General features: G+C 48.1%; 1 protein-coding gene across 2 annotated transcripts in view; it reads right to left on the reverse strand.

Moving 5' to 3' along the window:
• adamts17 (ADAM metallopeptidase with thrombospondin type 1 motif, 17) overlaps window positions 1-25,342 on the reverse strand; it is an 823,747-nt gene that overhangs the window by 376,493 nt on the left and 421,912 nt on the right. For both annotated transcript variants that reach the window (XR_011587458.1, XM_070858706.1), the window contains exon 10: window positions 16,774-16,875. Coding sequence is in view for 1 of the 2 variants with exons in the window: in XM_070858706.1 (XP_070714807.1) it covers window positions 16,774-16,875 (102 nt within the window). In the remaining variant the exon portion in view is untranslated. The remainder of the gene's footprint in view (window positions 1-16,773; window positions 16,876-25,342) is intronic.

Below are 25,342 nucleotides of genomic sequence, written 5' to 3' on the forward strand. Positions count from 1 at the left end.
GAACCAAAGTACTTGTTCAATTGGTCTGCCATTTCTTTGTTCCCCGTTATGACTTACCCTGATTCTGACTGCAGGGGACCTACGTTTGTCTTCACTAACGTTTTTCTCTTTACATATCTATAGAAACTTTTGCAATCCGCCTTAATGTTCCCTGCAAGCTTCTTCTCGTACTTCATTTTCCCTGCCCTAATCAAACCCTTTGTCCTCCTCTGCTGAGTTCTAAATTTCTCCCAGTCCCCGGGTTCGCTGCTATTTCTGGCCAATTTGTATGCCACTTCCTTGGCTTTAATACTATCCCTGATTTCCCTCGATAGCCACGGTTGAGCCACCTTCCCTTTTTTATTTTTACGCCAGACAGGAATGTACAATTGTTGTAATTCATCCATGCGGTCTCTAAATGTCTGCCATTGCCCATCCACAGTCAACCCCTTAAGTATCATTCGCCAATCTATCCTAGCCAATTCACGCCTCATACCTTCAAAGTTACCCTTCTTTAAGTTCTGGACCATGGTCTCTGAATTAACTGTTTCATTCTCCATCCTAATGCAGAATTCCACCATATTATGGTCACTCTTCCCCAAGGGGCCTCGCACAACGAGATTGCTAATTAATCCTCTCTCATTACACAACACCCAGTCTAAGATGGCCTCCCCCCTGGTTGGTTCTTCGACATATTGGTCTAAAAAACCATCCCTTATGCACTCCAGGAAATCCTCCTCCACCGTATTGCTTTCAGTTTGGCTCGCCCAATCTATGTGCACATTAAAGTCACCCATTATAACTGCTGCACCTTTATTGCATGCACCCCTAATTTCCTGTTTGATGCCCTCCCCAACATCACTACTACTGTTTGGAGGTCTGTACACAACTCCCACTAACGTTTTTTGCCCTTTGGTGTTCTGCAGCTCTACCCATATAGATTCCACATCATCCAAGCTAATGTCCTTCCTAACTATTGCATTAATCTCCTCCTTAACCAGCAATGCTACCCCACCTCCTTTTCCTTTTATTCTATCCTTCCTGAATGTTGAATACCCCTGGATGTTGAGTTCCCAGCCCTGATCATCCTGGAGCCATGTCTCTGTAATCCCAATCACATCGTATTTGTTAACATCTATTTGCACAGTTAATTCATCCACCTTATTACGGATACTCCTTGCATTAAGACACAAAGCCTTCAGGCTTGTTTTTTTAACACCCTTTGTCCTTTTAGAATTTTGCTGTACAGTGGCCCTTTTTGTTCTTTGCCTTGGGTTTCTCTGCCCTCCACTTTTCCTCATCTCCTTTCTGTCTTTTGCTTTTGTCTTCTTTTTGTTTCCCTTTGTCTCCCTGCATTGGTTCCCATCCTCCAGCCATATTAGTTTAACTCCTCCCCAACAGCACTAGCAAATACTCCCCCTGGGACATTGGTTCCGGTCCTGCCCAGGTGCAGACTGTCCGGTTTGTACTGGTCCCACCTCCCCCAGAACCGGTTCCAATGCCCCAGGAATTTGATCCCTCCCTGCTGCACCACTGCTCAAGCCACGTATTCATCTGCGCTATCCTGTGATTTCTACTCTGACTAGCACGTGGCACTGGTAGCAATCCCGTGATTACTACTTTTGAGGTCCTACTTTTTAATTTAGCTCCTAGCTCCTTAAATTCATTTCGTAGGACCTCATCCCGTTTTTTACCTATGTCGTTGGTACCAATGTGCACCACGACAACTGGCTGTTCTCCCTCCCTTTTTAGAATGTCCTGCACCCACTCCGAGACATCCTTGACCCTTGCACCAGGGAGGCAACATACCATCCTGGAGTCTCGGTTGCGGCCGCAGAAACGCCTATCTATTCCCCTTACAATTGAATCCCCTATCACTATCGCTCTCCCACTCTTATTCCTGCCCTCCTGTGCAACAGAGCCAGCCATGGTGCCATGAACTTGGCTGCTGCTGCCCTCCCCTGATGAGTCATCCCCCTCAACAGTACTCAAAGCAGTGTATCTGTTTTGCAGTGGGATGACCACAGGGGACCCCTGCACTACCTTCCTTGCACTGCTCTTCCTGTTGGTCTTCCATTCCCTATCTGGCTGTGGACCCTTTTCCTGCGGTACGACCAACTCGCTACACGTGCTACTCATGTCATTCTCAGCATCATGGATGCTCCAGAGTGAATCCACCCTCAGCTCCAACTCCGCAACACGGTCTGTCAGGAGCTGGAGGCGGATACACTTCCCGCACACGTAGTCGTCAGGAACACTGGTGTCGTCCCTCAGTTCCCACATGGTACAGGAGGAGCATAACACGTGACCGAGCTGTCCTGCCATGACTTAACCCTTCGATAAGCAACAACAATGCTAAAGTTTACTCACTGTTATAGAAGAGAAAAAAGAAAAACTACTCACCAATCACCAGCCAATCACTTACCCCCTTGGCTGTGATGTCACCTTTCTGTTTCGTTCTACTTCTTTTTTGCCTTCTCCCTATAGCTGCACAAGCTCCGCCTTTTATAGGCCTCTCCACGGACCCCGGAACTCACGTCTCCTCGCTGCTGTGCCTTTTATAGGCCTCTCCACGCACCTCCTCGACGCTGCTCCCGACGTTGGGCCCCGGACTCGCTGCTGTGCCTTTTATAGGCCTCACCACGCACCTCCTCGACGCTGCTCCCGACACTGGGCCCCGGACTCCCTGCTATGCCTTTTATAGGCCTCACCACGCACCTCCTCGATGCTGCTCCCGACACTGGGCCCCGGACTCCCTGCTGTGCCTTTTATTGGCCTCACCAACGCACTTCCTCGATGCTGCTCCCGACACTGGGCCCCGGACTCGCTGCTGTGCCTTTTATAGGCCTCACCACGCACCTCCTCGATGCTGCTCCCGACACTGGGCCCCGGACTCCCTGCTGTGCCTTTTATTGGCCTCACCAACGCACTTCCTCGATGCTGCTCCCGACACTGGGCCCCGGACTCGCTGCTGTGCCTTTTATAGGCCTCACCACGCACCTCCTCGACGCTGCTCCTGACACTGGGCCCCGGACTCCCTGCTGTGCCTTTTATAGGCCTCACCAATGCACCTCCTCGACGCTGCTCCCGACACTTTGCTGGACCATATTCGGTTAACATAATCTGATGAGGTCAGCGCTGAAGGGCATCGAGCAGGCAGGATCTTGACGTAACTTCATTCAAAAGTGAGTTGGGAAGGCTGTCTCCACTTTGTCCACCAGTTGTTGCAGTTTTACCCATCACTCTTGTTGGCTTCTTCTGTATCACATTCTTTTATGTTTTTAGTTTTGATTCTCTTTGTGGGTTGCGTTCCTTCAGAAATTTCTTGTTTACTTTTTGACCTGCTCAATCAGATCAATCCTCATTCTTCTAAACTCAAGGGAATGCAACCTGTCCTCATAATTTAACCCTCTAAGTCCCGGTATCATTCAGGTGAATCGGCGCTGCCCTCCCTCCAAGGCCAATATATCCTCCCTGAGGTGTGGCACTCACAATGCTGTATCCAGATGGGGTCTGACCAAGGCTCTGAAGAACTGCTGAATAACTTCCACCTCTTTGTATTCCAACTCCCTTAATCCTGCAAATCCCCTGGGAGGACAGACACACCATCATTAACGTCCTCAACCAGGCCAACATCCCCAGTATCGAAGCATTGACCACACTCGACCAGCTCTGCTGGGCAGGCCACATTGTCCGCATGCCTGACACGAGACTCACAAAGCAAACATTCAACTCAGAACTCCTACACGGCAGGCGATTTTCAGGTGGGAAGAGGAAACGTTTCAAGGACACCCTCAAAGCCTCCTTGATAAAATGCAACATCCCCACCAACACTGGGAGTCCCTGGCCAAAGACCGCCCTAAGTGGAGGAAGAGCATCCGGGAGGGCGCTGAGCACCTCGAGTCTCGTCGCTGAGAGCATGCAGAAAACAAGCGCAGGCAGCGGAAGGAGCGTGCAACAAACCAGACTCCCCACTCACCCTTTCCTTCGACCACCTGTGACAGAGACTGTAATTCCCATATTGGACTGTTCAGTCACCTGAGAACTCACTTTTAGAGTGGAAGCAAATCTTCCTCGATTTCGAGCGACTGCCTATGATGACGTTAAAGGCCAATATTCCATTAGCTTTTTTGATTGCCTTTTGTACCTGTGTACTGGCTATAAGTGACTTGTGGGCTTGAATTTCCAAATCCCTTTGCTCTATCTCTCTGCTGTACATCATTTCTACAATCAGTGGCAGGAAAGCCTGTGCTGACGGCAAAAGCAAGTCACAGATGCTCGCGGCGATTCACATTTAATTCCTCATTACACTTTGGTATCGTTTGCAGGAGAATTCCATTTTAAAGAGGTCTGGAATGCTGTTGGAACCTGTAAAGAGACGTCGCTGCACCTTGGGGACAATTGGTATGAGCTCAGCGGGGATCAAACGACTGGAGCACAATCACAGAGGGCTCAGGTTTCAGGGATTGCATCGAGTGAGATTGAAACACACTCTTGACGCCTGGGTTTTCCATAGCGGTGTAAGCGTTCCACATGCCCACTAACCCCACCATATTATCCACATTCAGCTTCATTAGACAGTAGTGTGGGTGAGCTCAAGCACTGTGACCTTCTCCACAGGGGCCTCACCTGTTTGGGAATGGGAAACACTGCAGCCTTTAAATGCCTGCAGCAGCGTAAAGGGCCAGGCATCATCACAAGACATTTGCTGCAGATCACGAGTCTCTTCATTTGGGAAATCGACACCTCTCTCAACCCCTGCACTGTCTTTGATTTGTCACGCTGCTTGTCCGACATCAAGTATCGGATGAGCGAAAATTAAATATTGGGAAGATTCAGGCCATAGTCTTCGGTCCTCGTCACAAACATTATCCCCGAGCCACCGACTCCATCCCTCTCCCTGGAAACTGTCTGAAGCTCAACCAAATTGTTCGCAACCTCATTTCTGCGTCATCTAAGACCACCTACTTCCACTCCGTAACATCGTCCATCTTTGCCCCTGCCTCAGCTCATCTGCTGCTGAAAATCTCATTTGTACCCTTTGTTACCTCTAGACTTGACTATTCCAATGCACTCCTGGCCAGCCTCCCACTTTGCACCCTCCGTAAACTTGAGCTCATCTAAATCTCTACTGCCCCTATCCTAACTCACACCAAGTTCCGCTCACCCATCACGCTGTGCTTGCTGATCTATACTGGCTCCCAGTCCAGTAACGTCAAGTTTTCATCGTTGTTTTCAAATCCCTTCATGATCTCGCCCCTCCCTATCTCTGTAACCTCAAGCGCATTCTCAATTTTCATCGCTCCACCATTGGCAGCCATGCCTTCAGCTGCCTGGGCCCTCAGCTCTGGAACTCCCTCCCTAAACCTCTCTCTCCTCCTTTAAGATGTTCCTTAAAACCTACCTCTTTGACCAAGCTTTTGGTCACTTGTCCTAATATTTCCTTACATGGCTCGGTGTCAAATTTTGTTTGATAACGCCCCTATGAAGCTCCTAGGGATATTTTACTACGTTAAAGGCGCTATATAAATACAAGCTGCTGCTGCTGTTGAAATGTCTGATGGGTCATCTGCAGACACAGAGCCTCCCGCTTACGAACGAAAGACAAATGGCAAGGTAAGACCACACGCCCGCCAGAGGTGGTGCAGCCTCACACAATCTCCCGGGAGAAGCAGATGTTCCAACAGGAGACCAGGACCAAGGGCTCAGCTCTGACAAGCAGCAGCCTCCAAGGAAAGCAGCCGCAGAGCAGTGGGAGGAGGTTGCCAAGGCATTCAGTGCCAAGTCCAATTGCTGGCAAACCATCAGTCAATGCTGTAAAATATGTTTAATGACCTTCGCGGGTCAGGCAAGGTAGGAGCAGCCAGCCACAGCTTCCAGACCGCACTGCATTAACCACGTCTGCTACTGACAACCACCACAGTGCTTGACAAGCTTATTGTCAATGCTGATATGGTCATATCATGCTCGTTATACCCCCACCCTTCCTTCACTCTCATCACCCAACTAGAAACCTCACGTGGAATGTCACCATTTGTTATATTAACCTGTCAGGGCATGCGGACACCTGACTTTACTGCAACTCATGATTGCTGAAGCGAATTTGTCCCATTTCCCTAACTATTTCTAGCACAAGACAACTCACGGGGTTGGGGGTAATATATTAGCATGGATAGAGGAATGGCTAACTAACAGAAAACAGAGAGTCGGGATAAATGGGTCATTTTCTGGTTAGCAAACAGTAACTAGTGGAATGCCGCAGGGATCAGTGCTGGGGCATCAACTATTTACAATCTATATTAATGACTTGGATGAAGGGACCGAGTGTAATGTAGCCAAGTTTGCTGATGATACAAAGATGGGTGGGAAAGCAAATTGTGAGGACGGCACAAAAAATCTGCAAAGGGATATAGACAGGCTAAGGGAGTGGGCAAAAATTTGGCAGATGGAGTACAATGTGGCAAAATGTGAGGTTATCCACTTTGGCAGAAATAATAGAAAAGCAAATTATAATTTAAATGGAGAAAAATTGCAAAGTGCTACAGTACAGAGGGACCTGGGGGTCCTTGTGCATGAAACACAAAAGGTTAATATGCAGGTAGAGCAAGTAATCAGGAAGGCAAATGGAATGTTGGCCTTTATTGCAAGGAGGATAGAGTATAAAAGCAGAAAAGTCCTGCGACAACTGTACAGGGTATTGGTGAGGCCACACCTGGAGTACTGTGTACAGTTTTGGTCTCTGTATTTAAGGAAGGATATACTTGCATTGGAGGCTGTTCAGAGAAGGTTCACTAGGTTGATTCCAGAGATGAGGGAGTTAACTTATGAGGATAGGTTGAGTAGGTGGCCCTATACACATTGGAATTCAGAAGAATGAGAGGTGATCTTATTGAAACTTATAAGTTAATGAGGGGGCTCAACAAGGTGGATGCAGAGAGGATAGTTCCACTCATAGGGGAAAAAGGACATAGTCTTATAATAAGGGGCCACCCATTTAAAACTGAGATGAGGAGAAATTTCTTCTCTCAGAGGGTTGTAAATTTATGGAATTCTCTGCCTCAGAGAGCTGTGGAGGTTGGGTCATTGAATATATTTAAGGCGGAGATAGACAGATTTTTGAGTGATAAGGGAATAAAGGGTTATGGGGAGCGGGCAGGGAAGTGGAGCTGAGTCCATGATCAGATCGGCCATGATCTTATTGAATGGCAGAGCAGGCTCAAGGGGCCAAATGGCCGACTCCTGCTCCTATTTCTTATGTTCTTATGTATAACAGTCATTCGGTGGACCCCCAAACATGGGCCCTCCACCCCTACGAGGAGCAAGCATTGCAGCTCTTGGGGAAGGAGGCAATAAACCCATAGCAAGACAGGTTCATGGTGATATTCTGCTTCTCTTCCTTCACAAACTATAGGAAACCCTCCTGTGCCTGAGGAAGAAGCAGGTGAGGAACAAAGGCAAAGGGCTCCCATGCTTCTAGCCTTCCAGTTTCTCCTGACCACTTGTGTTCTGTAAATCACCATGGGCACTCTGCCCAGGCTCAGTCTCGAATGTGGCCCTATGGTAGTCTCTAAGCAGGTCTCTGGGAGTGATTGACAGCGCACTGTGGAACAAGAAGAGGAAGGTATTGCTGTCCAGAGGGTCAGGGCACATTGTCATTCGGCTGAATCGCTTGGAGCCCCAGATGGGCAGATAGACTGGGGTAAATGAAATTGCAAATGTCTCTCTCCATTATTTAAGAAAGATAGGAGAGAGAAACTAGGTTAACTACAGACCTGTTAGTGTAACCTTAGTTACAGAGTTCCAGATTTTCACCACCCTTTGTGTGAAGAAGTTCATCCTGCCATCCCCCCTGAACGGCCTAGCTCTAACCTTAAAGTTATGCCCCCTTGTTCTGGATTCCCCACCAGAGGAAAAAGTTTCTCTCTCTCTACTCAATCGAATCCCATAATTATAAAAACTGAAATGATATTTGGAAAAAGGCCAATTTCAAAGAGATGTAAAATAAACGAGTCCAGATCAACTGGAAAGAAAAACAAGCAAATATGACAATGCAGGAAGAGTGGGAGACATCCAGACAGGAGAGGATTTGGGCTCAGACCTGACCTATTCCCACAGCATGTAAAGGGCATGCAGCAAAAGCTGGGGTTCCCTGGAGAAGTGAAGTCGAAATGAAAATGAAACTTTTATAAAGAGGCATATGACAAATCGAGGTTTAATACGATTGGATGGCCAGCCTACACGGTCCCTATGTCCTGGTGCTGTGGTGGAATTCTTCATTCACAGTGACACTCCTCTTTCTACTCTATTGTATATCTGAGTATCTGCAACTAAGATTCCCAGGCCTAGAAATTCATCTCGTGGGGTGGTGCAGAACGGGTGGAATCGTTACACACAGCGCCTGATATTCACATCCATTGTAATCAATACAACGTAATATCGGGCGCTGCGTTTAACGGGCGCCCGGTCTGATGCCGCCCGTTCTGTGTCACCGCCCGTCTCTCTTGGCCTATCCTGAGTGACGGCTCTGTTACTGCTATTATATCACACACCCAGCATAGCATTGTCAATGTGTGCCTCGAGCTCACCAATTTAATTCGCAATATACTTTGTGCATCTATGTATATACCACTCAAACCTCCCTCTGTCTGTCAATCTTACTGCCTTTTACTCTCTCCTCCTTCTGAGCCATTTTGCTCTTTGACCTTTCCTACACCCTTGGCCTCTTTTGCTTTCTTTCTGCTTCTCCATCTTGTTTTTCCCACCCGTCCCTGCAGGTGTATTAGTTTAAACACCCGTCCATGGCACTAGTTACTCTCCCAGTGAAGATGCTGGCCGCAATCTCGTTCAGATGAAGTCCGTCTACCTGCAAAGGCAGTCCTGGCCCGGAACTGGGCCGGATGTCCTGGGAACCAGGACCCTTCTCTCCTGCACCATCTCACCAGCCACACATATACCTCTGTTATCTTACTATTCCTATATGGACCCGCACGTGACGTGAGATTCCTACCCTCGAGGTCCTGCTATTTAATCACTCTCACAGTTGCATAAACTCCCTGTGCAGGGCCCCAATTCTATTTCTTCCTCTGTCATTGGTTCCAACATGGACCACGGCTTCTGGCTGTTCCCCCTCCCTTTCCAAAATCTTTTATACCCGCTCTGAGCTATCCCTTCCCCTGGCACCTGGGAGGCAACACACCATTCACAATTGCCAGTTGTGGCTATGGCAATATCCCTGACTACACAATGCCCTGTTACCGCTGCATCTTTGCACTTTATTCTACCCCTTGGGAACCATTTGCCATATTTTTCATCGGGGTTGTCCCTTGAGTTGTTCTCACTGTTCCAGGACTTCAGTACTGAATCCCGGGGTGTTGGTGCAACACTCTCAGGAGATCTCCCTACCCACCTCTGTCCATCACTGACCCGCTCTGCCTCCTGCGGTGTGCGTTCCAAGGACACTTAGTCTCCTGAATGTGACCGCAAGTCACCAGCTGCTCCGAGCGCGTGGATATTTTGAGCTCAAGTTCAAGCAACTGGAGACATTGGCCATCCAGGACCAGCACTAAAGGTTTCTGCTCTTTCATATACTAAACTATTATTTCTTGCAAACTTTAATAAAATCAAAAACATCTTTCTGATTTAACCCCTCCAATTTACCACCTGCACCCAAGACTGAACTTGCTTTGAAGCTGAACTCTACACTGCCATTGCACTTTACTGGCCTCTCGCAACTCAATACTGCTCTCTCACTGGTCCGCTCAAATGTATGTCATCTTAAACTAACATACTGGCCCATTGTTAGTGAAAAACCACCTGTAATAACAGCTTGCATTTATATAGCACCTTTAACATAGTAAAAGGTCTCAAGGCGCTTCACTGGGGCGTTATCAGACAAAGTTTGAGATCAAGCCACACAAGGAGCTATTAGGACAGGTGATCAACACCTTGGTCAAAGAGGTAGGTTTTAAGGGGCGTGTGGGTGAACAGGATTTGGTGCGAGTTAGGATATGTGTAGTGGAGTTTTGTTTGAGCTCAAGTTTATGGAGACTGCCAGGTGGGAGGCTAGGCAGGAGAGCATTGGAATAGCCAAGTCTAGAGGTAGTAGAGACATGGATGAGGGTTTCAGCAGCAGATGAGCTGAGGCAGGGCGGAAATGGGCGATGTTATGGCAATGCAAGTAGGCAGTCCTGGTGATGGAGAGGATATGGGGTTGGAAGCTCAGCTCAGGGCCAAATACAACTCCAAGGTTGTGAACAACAAAACCAGACTACAAGAATCATTAACAGCAGGTACGGAGATCTGTCTGGTTGCCCACTGGGAACAGTTTTATGCATTTGGCTCCCAATTCGATTCGAGCAATCTGTCTCTTGACCACAAGTCCTCCTTCAGCGAGGAGAATGAACATCCTCAGGAATGGACTTGCCAACAACTGTCTGATGCGCAGATCTTGCAAGTTTTTACTCTACTTTCTCAGATAGGACACTCTACTAGCGGAAAGTGGTCTACTGATCTGGTCGCGGTCTAACAAAACCGGAATCAATCGCTGACGGGCTTTGACTTGGAATTTGTTGACTGCAATCACTCTTCATTAGAACTCCAAGTCAACTCTACAATTAACTTACTTCTGATCTGGAAGCACTCCTGATTCACCCAGAGATTGTTGTCCCTCATGAATAGAGAACTTACAAACTCTACCAGCTGGTGTAACTGATCGCAAAAGGTTATCTCTGTGATGGCCTCTCTCTATTACCCCATGGCCTCTTTTCCCCTTATCTCTCTTTCTTCATCTTCAACTCTTTCCATCTCACTTCTCTCTCTCTCTCTCTCGCTTATACAAACCTTCTCATGTGTTTCTAACTCTTTGGGCTAAAAATTGGATAGTTTCGCGACACCTGTGAGGGGCGCTACAGGGGCGCTAAAGAGTTAGCGCCCGCAAGCAGCGATATTAGCGCCGCTCACCAACGTGATTGGGGTTTTGCGGCGGCGCTAATAATTAACGCCAGGGAACGTTGCGCCGGTGTGGAATACCCCGGTATCGTCACGGAAACCACCATCAATGTTCTCACCTGCCTTATCGCCGGGCACTAATCTCGCCGGAGAAAGCTGGCTTGTAGAGCTGTCCCGGGGCGCTAATGAAAGGGATTCGTGTACCAGGTAAATTTAATGATTCAACTTACTTTTATTTCCGATGATATAACTTTATTTGGGGTTCCTGAAGTTTAAATTAGTTGAGTTGTAATTTATTTTAAGTGTTTATGTTTTGCAGCGATCCTCCCCTTTGAGCGCTATGATGCCGTTACGTTAGCGGCAGAACTGCAGTAGCGTTACCGGCTTAGAGCCCTGAGAGAAGTGTGGAACGCTTCCCTTAGCACTCTGCTCCACTCCTGGGGCGCTAAATATCAATATCGCCATCGCAGGCGCTAAATATCGCCCAGCGCTAAACGTAACAACCGTTAATTAGCGCCTCTATATCTATCCCTTTCTGAAGGTGTACGATCTCGTCGATATGTCACCCTCACTGATTCACTCATGTTTTATTCGAGGTAGCTATTGACAAGACGGCATTGTGGCCTCGAGTTTCCACATGATGTCTGCCCAGAAAACAGCTTAATCTGTCACTAAATGAGCGAGAGCAAAAGATCGCAGAATTTCAAGCATAATTGGCACCCATAACTAATTTACATTCACGTCCCCGTCATCTCTTACGCTAGTTCATCAATCAGTCCTTTAGCCGAAGCGGCCCCGCCCACAGGACTGCCCACACCCCCAGGTTGGAAAGGCGAGTTTGCGCCGATTATATATCAGGGGTTCACTGCACTATGCCCAGATTCTCGGACGCACATCACCTCGCAGTCAATTGAAGCCAATTAAAAAGTAAAATCCATAGCATTAAAATTAGTTAATTGATCTGCCCTGCTGCTGCAGAAATCATCGCATAGTTTCAAAAGTTGAAGCACGGCTAATTTTCTGGCAATCCCATTCCTCTTTGTGATGCTCCAGCCACTAATCGATTAGGAATCGATTGCACTGATGGATTAGAACATAAAAACATAAGAAATAGGAACAGGAGTCGGCCATTTGGGCCCTCGAGCCTGCTCCGCTATTCAATAAGATCATGGCTGATCTGATCCTGGCCTCAGCTCCACTTCCCTGCCCGCTCCCCATAACCCTTCACTCGTTTATCGTTCAAAAATTTGACTATCTCCACCTTAAATATATTCAATGACCGAGCTGACCCACTGACTGATGGGAGATTTTATGTGCGGGTTTATGCTGATGAGCTTGTGCGGAAACCTGGGCCTAACCTCGCTTCGGTGGAACCGCCCATTCTGGGTGCATTTCGCCCGCTGCGTCCCGAGCGTGTCAACGTTTACGAAAGGAAACGCAGCCGAAAGCTGTGAGGGAGCAGGGCTCTGGGATGGAGGACGAGCTGATGCCTGGCATTGGGTGGGATTGCAGGGCCGATGGCCAGAAAGCCCTTCATTTTTCATCTTCTTGTGTTTGTTGGGCAGGCAATTGCTTTTTTTGGGATTCAATTATTGCTTTAGTTAGAGTTGCTTTTCTCTCTCTCGCACTAGTCTTTTTGAAGGGACGAGCCATTTTGTGATCTGGGGGAGACGAGGAACTAGTAGCGAGAGAACAAAAAGTGACAACGGGGAAGAGCAGGAACCAGGAGAGGAAAAACAGTTTTTTATAAAAGCTGCAGGTTGGAGGCCAAAGGTCAGGCTGATGCAGAGTGCCAGCAAAGGGTACAAATAACGAGAGGGATGTCAGGGCCAATGACAAATAGAAACCAGTAACAAGAAGGATGGTGGGAGTAGGGTAGAAGGGGATGACAACAAAGATTAATGACTTGAACCAACACGCGGTTTGGAGAAATCGGGTGGGAAAAATCAATCAAAAATAACACGCAGTTGGCTCATAATAGAAACATAGAAAATAGGTGCAGGAGTAGGCCATTCAGCCCTTCTAGCCTGCACCGCCATTCAATGAGTTCATGGCTGAATATGCAACTTCAGTACCCCATTCCTGCTTTCTCGCCATACCCCTTGATCCCCCGAGTAGTAAGGACTTCATCTAACTCCCTTTTGAATGTATTTAGTGAATTGGCCTCAACTACTTTCTGTGGTAGAGAATTCCACAGGTTCACCACTCTCTGGGTGAAGAAGTTTCTCCTCATCTCGGTCCTAAATGGCTTACCCCTTATCCTTAGACTGTGACCCCTGGTTCTGGACTTCCCCAACATTGGGAACATTCTTCCTGCATCTAACCTGTCTAAACCCGTCAGAATTTTAAACTTTTCTATGAGGTCCCCTCTCATTCTTCTGAACTCCAGTGAATACAAGCCCAGTTGATCCAGTCTTTCTTGATAGGTCAGTCCCACCATCTCGGGAATCAGTCTGGTGAATCTTCGCTGCACTCCCTCAATAGCAAGAATGTCCTTCCTCAAGGTAGGAGACCAAAACTGTACACAATACTCCAGGTGTGGCCTCACCAAGGCCATGTACAACTGTAGTAACACCTCCCTGCCCCTGTACTCAAATCTCCTCGCTATGAAGGCCAACATGCCATTTGCTTTCTTAACCGCCTGCTGTACCTGCATGCCAACCTTCAATGACTGATGTACCATGACACCCAGGTCTCGTTGCACCCCCCTTTTCCTAATCTGTCACCATTCAGATAATAGTCTGTCTCTCTGTTTTTACCACCAAAGTGGATAACCTCACATTTATCCACATTATACTTCATCTGCCATGCATTTGCCCACTCACCTAACCTATCCAAGTCACTCTGCAGCCTCACAGCATCCTCCTCGCAGCTCACACTGCCACCCAACTTAGTGTCATCCGCAAATTTGGAGATACTACATTTAATCCCCTCGTCTAAATCATTAATGTACAATGTAAACAGCTGGGGCCCCAGCACAGAACCTTGCGGTACCCCACTAGTCACTGCCTGCCATTCTGAAAAGTACCCATTTACTCCTACTCTTTGCTCCCTGTCTGACAACCAGTTCTTAATCCACGTCAGCACACTACCCCCAATCCCATGTGCTTTAACTTTGCACATTAATCTCTTGTGTGGGACCTTGTCGAAAGCCTTCTGAAAGTCCAAATATACCACATCAACTGGTTCTCCTTTGTCCACTTTATTGGAAACATCCTCAAAAAATTCCAGAAGGTTTGACAAGCATGATTTCTCTTTCACAAATCCATGCTGACTTGGACCTATCATGTCACCATTTTCCAAATGCACTGCTATGACATCCTTAATAATTGATTCCATCATTTTACTCACTACTGAGGTCAGGCTGACCGGTCTATAATTCCGTGTTTTCTCTCTCCCTCCTTTTTTAAAAAGTGGGGTTACATTGGCTACCTTCCACTCGATAGGAACTGATCCAGAGTCAATGGAATGTTGGAAAATGACTGTCAATGCATCCGCTATTTCCAAGGCCACCTCCTTAAGTACTCTGGGATGCAGTCCATCAGGCCCTGGAGATTTATCGGCCTTCAATCCCATTAATTTCCCCAACACAATTTCCCGACTAATAAAGATTTCCCTCAGTTCCTCCTCCTTACTAGACCCCCCGACCCCTTTTATATCCGTCCGGAAGGTTGTTGGTGTCCTCCTTAGTGAATACCGAACCAAAGTACTTGTTCAATTGGTCTGCCATTTCTTTGTTCCCCGTTATGACTTCCCCTGATTCTGACTGCAGGGGACCTACGTTTGTCTTTACTAACCTTTTTCTCTTTACATACCTATCGAAACTTTTGCAATCCGCCTTAATGTTCCCTGCAAGCTTCTTCTCGTACTCCATTTTCCCTGCCCTAATCAAACCCTTTGTCCTCCTCTGCTGAGTTCTAAATTTCTCCCAGTCCCCGTGTTCGCTGCTATTTCTGGCCAATTTGTATGCCACTTCCTTGGCTTTAATACTATCCCTGATTTCCCTTGGATAGCCACGGTTGAGCCACCTTCCCTTTTTTAGTTTTACGCCAGACAGGAATATACAATTGTTGTAGTTCATCCATGCGGTCTCTAAATGTCTGCCATTGCCCATCCACAGTCAACCCCTTAAGTATCATTCGCCAATCTATCCTAGCCAATTCACGCCTCATACCTTCAAAGTTAGCCTTCTTTAAGTTCTGGACCATGGTCTCTTAATTAACTGTTTCATTCTCCATCCTATTGCAGAATTCCACCATATTATGGTCACTCTTCCCCAAGGGGCCTCGCACAATGAGATTGCTAATTTATCCTCTCTCATTACACAACACCCAGTCTAAGATGGCCTCCCCCCTAGTTGGTTCCTCGACATATTGGTCTAGAAAACCATCCCTTATGCACTCCAGGAAATCCTCCTCCACCGTATTGCTTCCAGTTTGGCTCGCCCAATCTATGTGCATATTAAAGTCACCCATTATAACTGCTGCACCTTTATTGCATGCACCCCTAATTTCCTGTTTGATACCCTCCCTAACATCACTACTACTGTTTGGAGGTCTGTACACAACTCCCACTAATGTTTTTTGCCCTTTGGTGTTCTGCAGCTCTACCCATATAGATTCCACATCATCCAAGCTAATGTCTTTCCTAACTATTGCATTAATCTCCTCTTTAACCAGCAATGCTACCCCACCTCCTTTTCCTTTTATTCTATCCTTCCTGAATGTTGAATACCCCTGGATGTTGAGTTCCCAGCCCTGATCATCCTGGAGCCATGTCTCCATAATCCCAATCATATCATATTTGTTAACATCTATTTGCACAGTTAATTCCTCCACCTTATTGCGGATACTCCTTGCATTAAGACACAAAGCCTTCAGGCTTGTTTTTTTAACACCCTTTGTCCTTTTAGAATTTTGCTGTACAACATGCAACATAGCTGCGGGATAGCAGTATTCAATTGGCCAATGGTGACCCTGTGACTGCATAATATCAATGCACAGAGATAGATAGAACAATTGAAGTGTGAATCTATCTGAATTTCCCACTATCCAGGGCCTCAAACACTCCTTCCAGGTGAAACAGCGATTTACTTGTACTTCTTTCAATTTAGTATACTGTGTTCGCTGCTCACGATGTGGTCTCCTCTACATTGGGGAGACCAATTGCAGATTGGGTGACCACTTTGCGGAGCACCTCCGTTCAGTCCACAAGTGTGATCCTGAGCTTCCGGCCGCCTGTCACTCTAATTCTCCACCACTCCCATTCTGACCTCTCCGTCCTCGGTCTCCTGCACTGTTCCAACGAAGCTCAACTGAAGCTCGAGGAACAGCACCTCATCTTTCCTTTAGGCACTTTACAGCCTTCTGGACTCAACATCAAGTTCAATAGTTTCAGAGCATAACCGCTGCCAATCTTTGGCTCCCTCCTCCCACCCCCACCCCCCCCCCCCTCCCACCCCCAGAGCCTGTTTCTTTTTCCTCCTTGTCTCTAATGGCAGCTGGTCATTATCCCACCATTCACACCCTATCTTGACAAATGTTTTTCTAATTCCTGGCATTACCATTTGAATTCGGCCCATCATCCCTTTTGTCTCTCTAATCTCTCCTGTCTTCCACCCTATCACAGACCTTCCCTTTTGTTCTTTCGTCCCCTCCCCCTTTCAGTGCTTGTTACGAATCTGTTATTTCCGAACACTCTCCAGTTCTGAGGAAGGGTCATCGATCCGAAACGTAAACTCTGCTTCCTCTCCACAGATGCTGCCTGACCCGCTGAGATTTCCAGCATTTTCTGTTTTGATTCCAGATTCCAGCATCCGCAGTATTTTGCTTTTGATCTTTAACTTACCTTGTCAACACCACATTCTGTGCCGTCCAGCGGTGGGTCCAGTTTTGTTTTGCAGGGTTGGTCCCCTTCGACCAGACACCAGAGACCAGCGCACATTAAATGCTGAAATAAAAGGAGAATTGAGGTTTAGAGTTTGGGGCCATGTCATATTTCCAATAACTGATTATATCCGTCAACAAAACAAACAGAACATCAACAAACAATGACATAAAATTTCCCATCCTGTAATGGCAAATTAATATCTGTAAATATTAATAAGAAGAAGGGTGGATCTCCCTAGTTGTTGGTCACAGATAGTCCAGATCACAAGAGCGGGAACATAGGAACAGGAATAGGCCATTCAGCCCCCCAAGCCTGTTCCACCATTCAGTTGGATCATAGCTGATCTGTATCTTAACTGCATCTGCCCACCCTGGTTCCGTATCCCTCAATAACCTAGGTAACAAAATTCAACTTCTCATGTTTTCCTCAGTCCCACTGCAGCCTTAAACACACCGACAGTTCACCCAGCACGGCCATACGGCAATATTACCGCAGCAACAGGGTGCATTCGGTAGTCACAGTGTGAAGCCTGGCTAATACTGATGGGTGGACCTCATTAGGATCAGGTGGTGGGCTGTGGGCGGAAATGGTGGGCTGTGGAGGTGATCCGATCCTGATCCTGGGGTTGGTGGGGAGGGGTGGGGGGCGGAGTGGGGTGGAGCTGGAGTGGAGCGGCCCAGGCGCGACTTATGGAGCCTGCAGGAGATGTTCTGCTCCTCTGGGCCACACAAATTGAAAGAGGAACTCCCCTTTGGGATCCTCTTCAGCAGGGCCAGCAACTGATTCAAAAATGGCAATCGGACTCCTGTTCACGCGGTAGGACTGCCTTTGTCCGGGGGGTGGGGGACAGTCCTACGGCCTGCACCGAGTCCTCGCTGAAGCTGTAGGTGTACCAGTGACCGGGGAGGTTACCACACTGCTGAGTCCGATACTTCATGTCGATGTGGCAGAATGGATGAGGAGCTGAGCAGAGCATGTACATACGACCCTCCTGGGATTGGGGGTGGGGCGGGGAGAGGGGGGTCCCGAGTCCTGAGATGGACCTTCTGTAAGCTGTGACAATTCTGTTACTGAGCAGACTGCCTGGGCACCTGTTCGGGCATCAGATCGGACTGGCGGGTGGCTCTAGTCATGATAATGCCCTGAAAGGCAGCACCATTATCAGTGCTCATTTCGGCAATGCGTTTACTCCTCCCAGTCCCCAGGGGCCGCTCTTTCAGAAAGTCTGCGGTGTTCAGCACCAAACAGGGACCTCTTCTCACTGGCTATTCCCTTCATGGTCTAATCTTGCTGACTTACTCACCATCATAGGCAGTCCCTCAGAATCGAGGAAGACTTGCTTCCACTTTAAAAATGAGTTCTTAGGTGGCTGAACAGTCCAATACGAGATCCACAGTCCCTGTCACAGGTGGGACAGATAGTTGTTGAGGGAAAGGGTGAGTGGGACTGGTTTGCCGCATGCTGGGATTCTATTGTAAGGGGAATAGATATACGTTTCTGCGGCCACAATCGAGACTCCAGTACGGTATGTTGCCTCTCTGGTGCAAGGGTCAAGGATGTCTCGGAGCGGTTGCAGGACATTTTGAAGGGGGAGGGTGAACAGCCAGTTGTCGTGTTGCATATAGGTAACAACGATATAGGTAAAAAACGGGATGAGGTCCTACAAGATGAATTTAGGGAGCTAAGAGTTAAATTAAAAAGTAGGACCTCAAAGGTAGTAATCTCAGGATTGCTACCTGTGCCACGTGCTAGTCAGAGTAGGAATCGCAGGATAGCTCAGATGAATAAATGGCTTGAGGAGTGGTGCAGAAGGCAGGGATTCAAATTCCTGGGACATTGGAACCGGTTCTGGGGGAGGTGGGTCCAGTACAAACTGGACGGTCTGCACCTGGGCAGAACGGAACCAATGTCCTAGGGGGAGCGTTTGCTAGTGGTAGTTTGGGGAGGGGTTAAACTAATATGGTAGGGGGATGGGAACCTATGCAGGGAGACAGAGGGAAGTAGAATGGGGGTAGAAGAAAAGTAAAAATGGAGGGCAAAGAAACCCAAGGCAAAAATCAAAAAGGGTCACATTGCATCAAAATTCAAAATGGGCAAAGTATGTTAAAAAGACAAGCCTGAAGGCTCTGTGCCTCAATGCAAGGAAATTTAGCTGGGTGGCGGTGTGAGCTGTGGGGAGGACACAAAGAGGTTGTAGAGTGACTTGGACAGGTGAGGTGAATGGGCAAATGCATGGCAGATGCAGTTTAATGTGGATAAATGTGAGGTTATCCACTTTGGGGGCAAAAACACGAAAGCAGAATATTATCTGAATGGCGGCAAATTAGGAAAAGGGGAGGTGCAACGAGACCTGGGTGTCATGGTACATCAGTAATTGAAAGTTGTCATGTAGGTACAGCAGGCGGTGAAGGCGGCAAATGGTATGTTGGCCTTCATAGCTAGGGGATTTGAGTACAGGAGCAGGGAGGTCTTACTGTAGTTGTACAGGGCCCTGGAATATTGTATGAAGTTTTGGTCTCCTAATTTGAGGAAGGACTATTGAGGGAGTGTAGCGAAGGTTCACCAAACTGATTCCCGGGATGGCTGGACTAACATATGAGGAGAAATTGGATCAACTGGGCCTTTATTCACTGGAGTTTAGAAGGATGAGAGGGGATCTCATAGAAACATATAAAATTCTGACGGGACTGGACAGGTTAGATGCGGGAAGAATGTTCCCAATGTTGGGGAAATCCAGAACCAGGGGACACAGTCTAAGGAAAAGGGACAAGCCATTGAGGACTGAGATGAGGAGAAACTTCTTCACTCAGAGAGTTGTTAACCTGTGGAATTCCCAACCGCAGAGAGTTGTTGATGCCAATTCATTGGATATATTCAAGAGGGACTGAGATATGGCCCTTACGGCTAAATGGATCAAGATGTATGGAGAGAAAGCAGGAAAGGGGTATTGAGGTGAATGATCAGCCATGATCTTATTGAATGGTGGTGCAGTCTCGAAGGGCCGAATGGCCTACTCCTGCACCTGTTTTCAATATTTCGATACAAATGCAGTTTTATTCAAAAGGAATTAGATTGAAACCATCAGCATTTTTCTGTTCTCCATAACTCCATATTCCTCCCCCATCAAATAAGGTGCGACATTCATCATTTCCCCCCCGCCACCAGCCCAAAAGTTTGCTGCTGTCTGATACGTCCTTACTACACAGTATAAATGCACACGAGGCCCATGCTTGAGAGAAGATCAGTCTGTGACCTGTCCTTTATTCCTTAGCGCTCAAGTGATGAAGGTGGGTGGAGCTTCCCCTTTTATACCTGAAGGTCTAGGTTAGGAGTGTCTCCCACCTAGTGGTCAGTGTTCTCACGGTGTACAACTTAGGTCAGTTTATACATGGGTTACAATGCTGGTTGAATACATGACATCACCTCCCCCCCCAAAGTCTTATTGGGATCACAGGTTGAGTCTCTCTGGTGGTTTACGCTCCCTTGTAGAGTGCCTGAGTTGGGGCTCCGGTTGTTGGGCGCTGGCCTGAGTGTCTGCTGTTTGCAGTGCCTCAGGCCTGTCCAGACTGCCCACAGTGACTGGGTTCTCCTCCCTTTGGTCCCGGTGTTCGGTCACCTGTGGTGGAGTGAACTCTATATCGTGTTCTTCCTCTGCTTCTTCTATGGGGTTGCGGAACCTCCTTTTTGTTTGATCCACATGTTTGCAGCACATTTGTCGATTGGTAAGTTTAACTACCAGAATCCTATTTCCCTCTTTGGTAACCACAGTGCCTGCGAGCCATTTGGGCCCTGCAGCGTAGTTGAGGACAAAAACAGGATCATTTACATCAATACATTGCGCTCTCGCATTCCTGTCATGGTAGTGATATTGTGATTGGCGCATGCTCTCGACAATTTCTTTCATGGTGGGGTGTATAAGGGATAATCGGGTTTTGAGCGTCCTTTTCATTAGCAGCTCTGCGGGTGGAACCCCTGTGAGCGAGTGTGGTCGGGATCTATAGGCCAACAGGAGGTGTGATAAGCGGGTTTGTAGGGAACTCCCTTGGAATCTGAGCATCCCCTGTTTCATTATCTGCACTGCTCGTTCTGCCTGGCCGTTTGAGGCCGGCTTGAACGGTGCCGTTCTAACATGGTTAATTCCATTGCCTGCCATGAAGTCCTGGAATTCAGTGCTTGTGAAGCACGGGCCATTGTCGCTGACCAAGATGTCCGGTAGACCGTGGGCGGCGAACATTGCCCGTAGACTTTCTACCGTGGCAGAGGATGTGCTTGAATTTAAAATGTCACACTCGATCCATTTGGAGTAGGCGTCTACTACAACCAAAAACACTTTCCCCATGAAAGGACCTGCGTAGTCCACATGGATGCGTGACCAAGGCTTGGCGGGCCATGGCCAGGGGCTAAGGGGGGCTTCCCTGGGTGCATGGCCCAGCTGGGCACACGTGTTGCACCTGCGAACACAAAGTTCCAGACCTACGTCTATCCCTGGCCACCAAACGTGTGACCTGGCAATTGCCTTCATCGCGACAATGCCCGGGTGCCCATTGTGGAGTTCTCTGATGAACACCTCTCTGCCCATCTGGGGCATGACTACGCGGTTTCCCCACAGTAGGCAATCGGCCTGAATCGAGAGTTCATCCTTGCGCCTGTGAAATGGTTTAAATTTCTCAGGGCATGCCCTGTACGTGGCTGCCCAGTCCCCATTCAGGACACATTTCTTGACGAGAGACAATAGCGGGTCTCTATTTGTCCAGACTTTAATCTGACGGGCTGTCACGGGTGAGTCTTCGCTTCCGAAAGCTTCAACAGCCATGACCATCTCAGCAGCATGCTCGGTAGCCCCCTCAGTGGTGGCTAGTGCGAGCCTGCTGAGTGCATCGGCGCAGTTTTCGGTGCCCGGTCTGTGCCGAATTGTGTAGTCATAGACAGCTAACGTGAGTGCCCACCTCTGTATGCGGGCCGATGCGTTTGCATTTATGGCCTTTGTTGTCGACCAAAAGGGACGTTAGGGGTTTGTGATCTGTCTCCAGCTCAAATTTCCTGCCAAACAGGTACTGGTGCATTTTCTTTACCACATATACACATGCGAGCGCCTCCTTTTCTACCATCCCGTAGCCCCTTTCTGCCTGGGATAGACTCCTGGAGGCATAAGCTCCCGGCTGTAACTGACCCTTGGCATTGACATGCTGCAACACACACCCGACACCATAGGACGACGCATCGCACGTTAACACAAGTTTCTTACATGGGTCATATAGCGTTAACAGATTGTTGGAACATAACAAATTGCGTGCTCTATTAAAAGCCCTTTCCTGGCTGTCCCCCCAGACCCATTCGCGACCTTTGTGTAGGAGCACGTGTAGCGGTTTTAGCAGCGTGCTCAATTTGGGAAGAAAGTTACCAAAATAGTTCAGGAGCCCCAGGAACGAACGCAGCTCCGTCGTGTTTCGGGGTCTGGGTGCTCTCTGGATCGTTTCCGTCTTGGATGCAGTAGGGCTGATCCCGTCTGCTGCTACCCTCATCCCCAGGAATTCTACCTCTGGAGCTAGGAAGACGCACTTCGCCTTTTTCAGTCGCAGACCTACCCGGTCCACTCTGCGTAGCACCTCCTCCAGGTTGTGGAGGTGTTCTTCAGTATCGTAACCCGTAATGAGGATGTCGTCCTGAAAAACCACGTCCCTGGAATCGACTTGAGGAGGCTTTCCATATTTCGTTGGAAGATCGCGGCGGCCGAGCGAATCCCGAACGGACATCTGTTGTACTCAAACAACCCCTTGTGTGTTGTGATGGTGTCAGCTTCTTCGACTCACTCGGCAGCTCCTGGGTCATGTAAGCTGAGGTCAGGTCCAATTTTGAAAAAAGTTTGCCACCGGATAGCGTCGCAAAGAGGTCCTCCGCTCTCGGTAGCAGGTACTGGTCTTGGAGTGACACCCGATTGATGGTGGCCTTGTAATCGCCACATATCCTGACCGACCCATCCGCCTTGAGCACTGGCACAATCGGGCTCGCCCAGTCACTGAATTCGACTGGCGAGATGATGCCTTCCCTCAACAGGCGGTCCAATTCACCTTCTATCTTTTCCCACATCACGTACGGCACCGCTCTGGCCTTGTGGTGTACTGGTCTGGCGTCCGGGTTTATGTGAATCACTACCTTGGCCCCCATGAAAGTGCCATTGCCGGGTTGAAATAATGAGTCAAATTTGTCCAGGACCTGTGAGCATGATACTCGCTCCACAGAGGAAATTGCATTGACATCGCCCCATTTACAGTTCATGACAGCAAGCCAACTCCTCCCCAGTAGTGCGGGACCGTCCCCTGAGACAATCCAGAGTGGCAACCTGTTCTCCGAATCTTTGTGGGTCACGACTACCGTGGCGCTGCCGAGCACCGGAATGATCTGCTTTGTGTAAGTCCGAAGCTGTGCGTCAATCGGCAATAATTTTGGCCTCCTGGCCTTGGATGCCCACAACTTTTCGAACTGTTTGATATCCATCAGGGACTGGCTGGCACCTGTGTCTAACTCCATTGATACTGGGATGCCATTGAGGAGCACTTTCATCATTATCGGTGGCGTCCTGGTGTATGAACTGTATACATGCTCCACATGAACTCGCTGAACTTCAGCTTCCAGCGATTTCCCCCAGTATCCATTTCTGCAATTTCTGCAGGTATTTTGCTCATCTCTGCAAACTCCAGCTGAATGTATGCCTCCACGCCTCCAGCATGAGTTGCGGTTTGAAACAAAAGATCCCTTGCCAGTCGATCGTCCCTGACTGCCCCTGTTATTGTCCTTGAGTGCACCATTAACAGATGTTGATGGCCCCATTACTGGCCGCATTGTCCCTTGCAATGGCGTGAATTGCTGTTCAGCTTGCCATTGTCGAACTCCCCCTCTGGGTTCGACTACATGTTGGGGCATGCCTGACTGCCCTTGTCTGCCTGGAGAATTGTGTGCTGCTTTAACAATGTTGAATCTCTGTCCCAACCATTCCTTAACACAGTACCTCTTGTCTGTTCTGCTAGTGGCCATGCTCGCGTGGTTTAAATCTCAGTTTCTTGTCGCCATTGATATGTCCTTATTACACAGTATAAATGCACACGAGGCCCATGCTTGAGAGAAGGTCAGTCTGTGACCTGTCCTTTATTCCTTAGCACTCAAGTGATGAAGGTGGGTGGAGCTTCCCCTTTTATACCTGAAGGTCCAGGTTAGGAGTGTCTCCCACCTAGTTGTCAGTGTTCTCACGGTGTGCAACTTAGGTCAGTTTATACATGGGTTACAATGTTGGTTGAATACATGACACTGTCCTTGAATACTTTCTCGCCGCGATTTCACAAAAAGGTCCAGCCGTTTCCCAATGGAGGAAATTAACACTTCAGTGAGTTGGAGTTTGTTCAATGTTAGCGCAGCTAACCCAGAACCTGCTCACCATGGATTGGTCTGGAACTGTTGCTGACTGGTTCAGTGCTCCACAGGACTGCATTTGGACAGAAAATAGCAAGCACTCCACCAATTTCCTGATAAGTGCTCCTCGTGTTCAGAACTCTTTGCCAGAAGCGCGATTGCATAAATTCAGGCCGTGCATGCATCATTGCTGCACTGCATGGGTTATACACAACTTGGACTGCCTCTGGAGACGTAGCCATTGACCATACAGCATTCTAATTATGATATGTTTCATTGCCATACTGCTACAGCCTCACAGCTGACTTAAGGGGATTCTATCACAAGGGCAGATTTTCCTTTGGAGTTATGCCGTGTCTCTGCAGCAGGAGGGGGAGGAACATCAGGCAGGGAGCCATCCGATCAGCTCCTCACCTCATATCACTTCATAGAATCGTACAGCACAGGAGGCCACCATTCGGCCCATCGTGCCTGTGCCAGCTCTTTGAAAGAGCGATCCAATTAGTCCCACTCCCCCAGATTTTACCCATAGCCCTGCAATCTTTCCTTTTCAAGGAATCGGTTGATTTATCGTAATCACGATGGTTAATTCTGAACCAGTGCCCCGTCCACATGTCAAATGTAACTTAAACATATTCAACAAGACGTAAGTAAGAACTAAGATCTGCATCACTTGTTAGAGCGGTCAACACAGGAGCTATTAGGAGAAATGTCCTGTCTTTCAGACGAGATGTTAAACCGAGGCCCTATCTGCCCTCTCAGGTGGACGTAAAAAGAGCAGGGAAGTTATCCCCGGTGTCCTGGGGCCAATATTTATCCCTCAATCAACATAACAAAAACAGATTATCTGGTCATTATCACATTGCTGTTTGTGGGAGCTTGCTGTGCGCAAATTGGCTGTCGCGTTTCCCACATTACAACAGTGACTACGCTCCAAGAGTAATTCATTAGCTGTAAAGCATGAGACGTCCAGTCGTCGTGAAAGGCGCTATATAAATGCAAGTCTTTCTTTCTTTCTCTATATCTACTTCTATACTTTTCTGCCAAAAGTGGCGTCAAACGTATTGAGATGCAAATAACACAATGACGTGATATTTATATTCCGTCGTTTGTACCACAGCAA

This window comes from Pristiophorus japonicus, chromosome 17 (genome assembly GCF_044704955.1).
Source record: "Pristiophorus japonicus isolate sPriJap1 chromosome 17, sPriJap1.hap1, whole genome shotgun sequence".
Classification (NCBI taxonomy): domain Eukaryota; kingdom Metazoa; phylum Chordata; class Chondrichthyes; family Pristiophoridae; genus Pristiophorus; species Pristiophorus japonicus.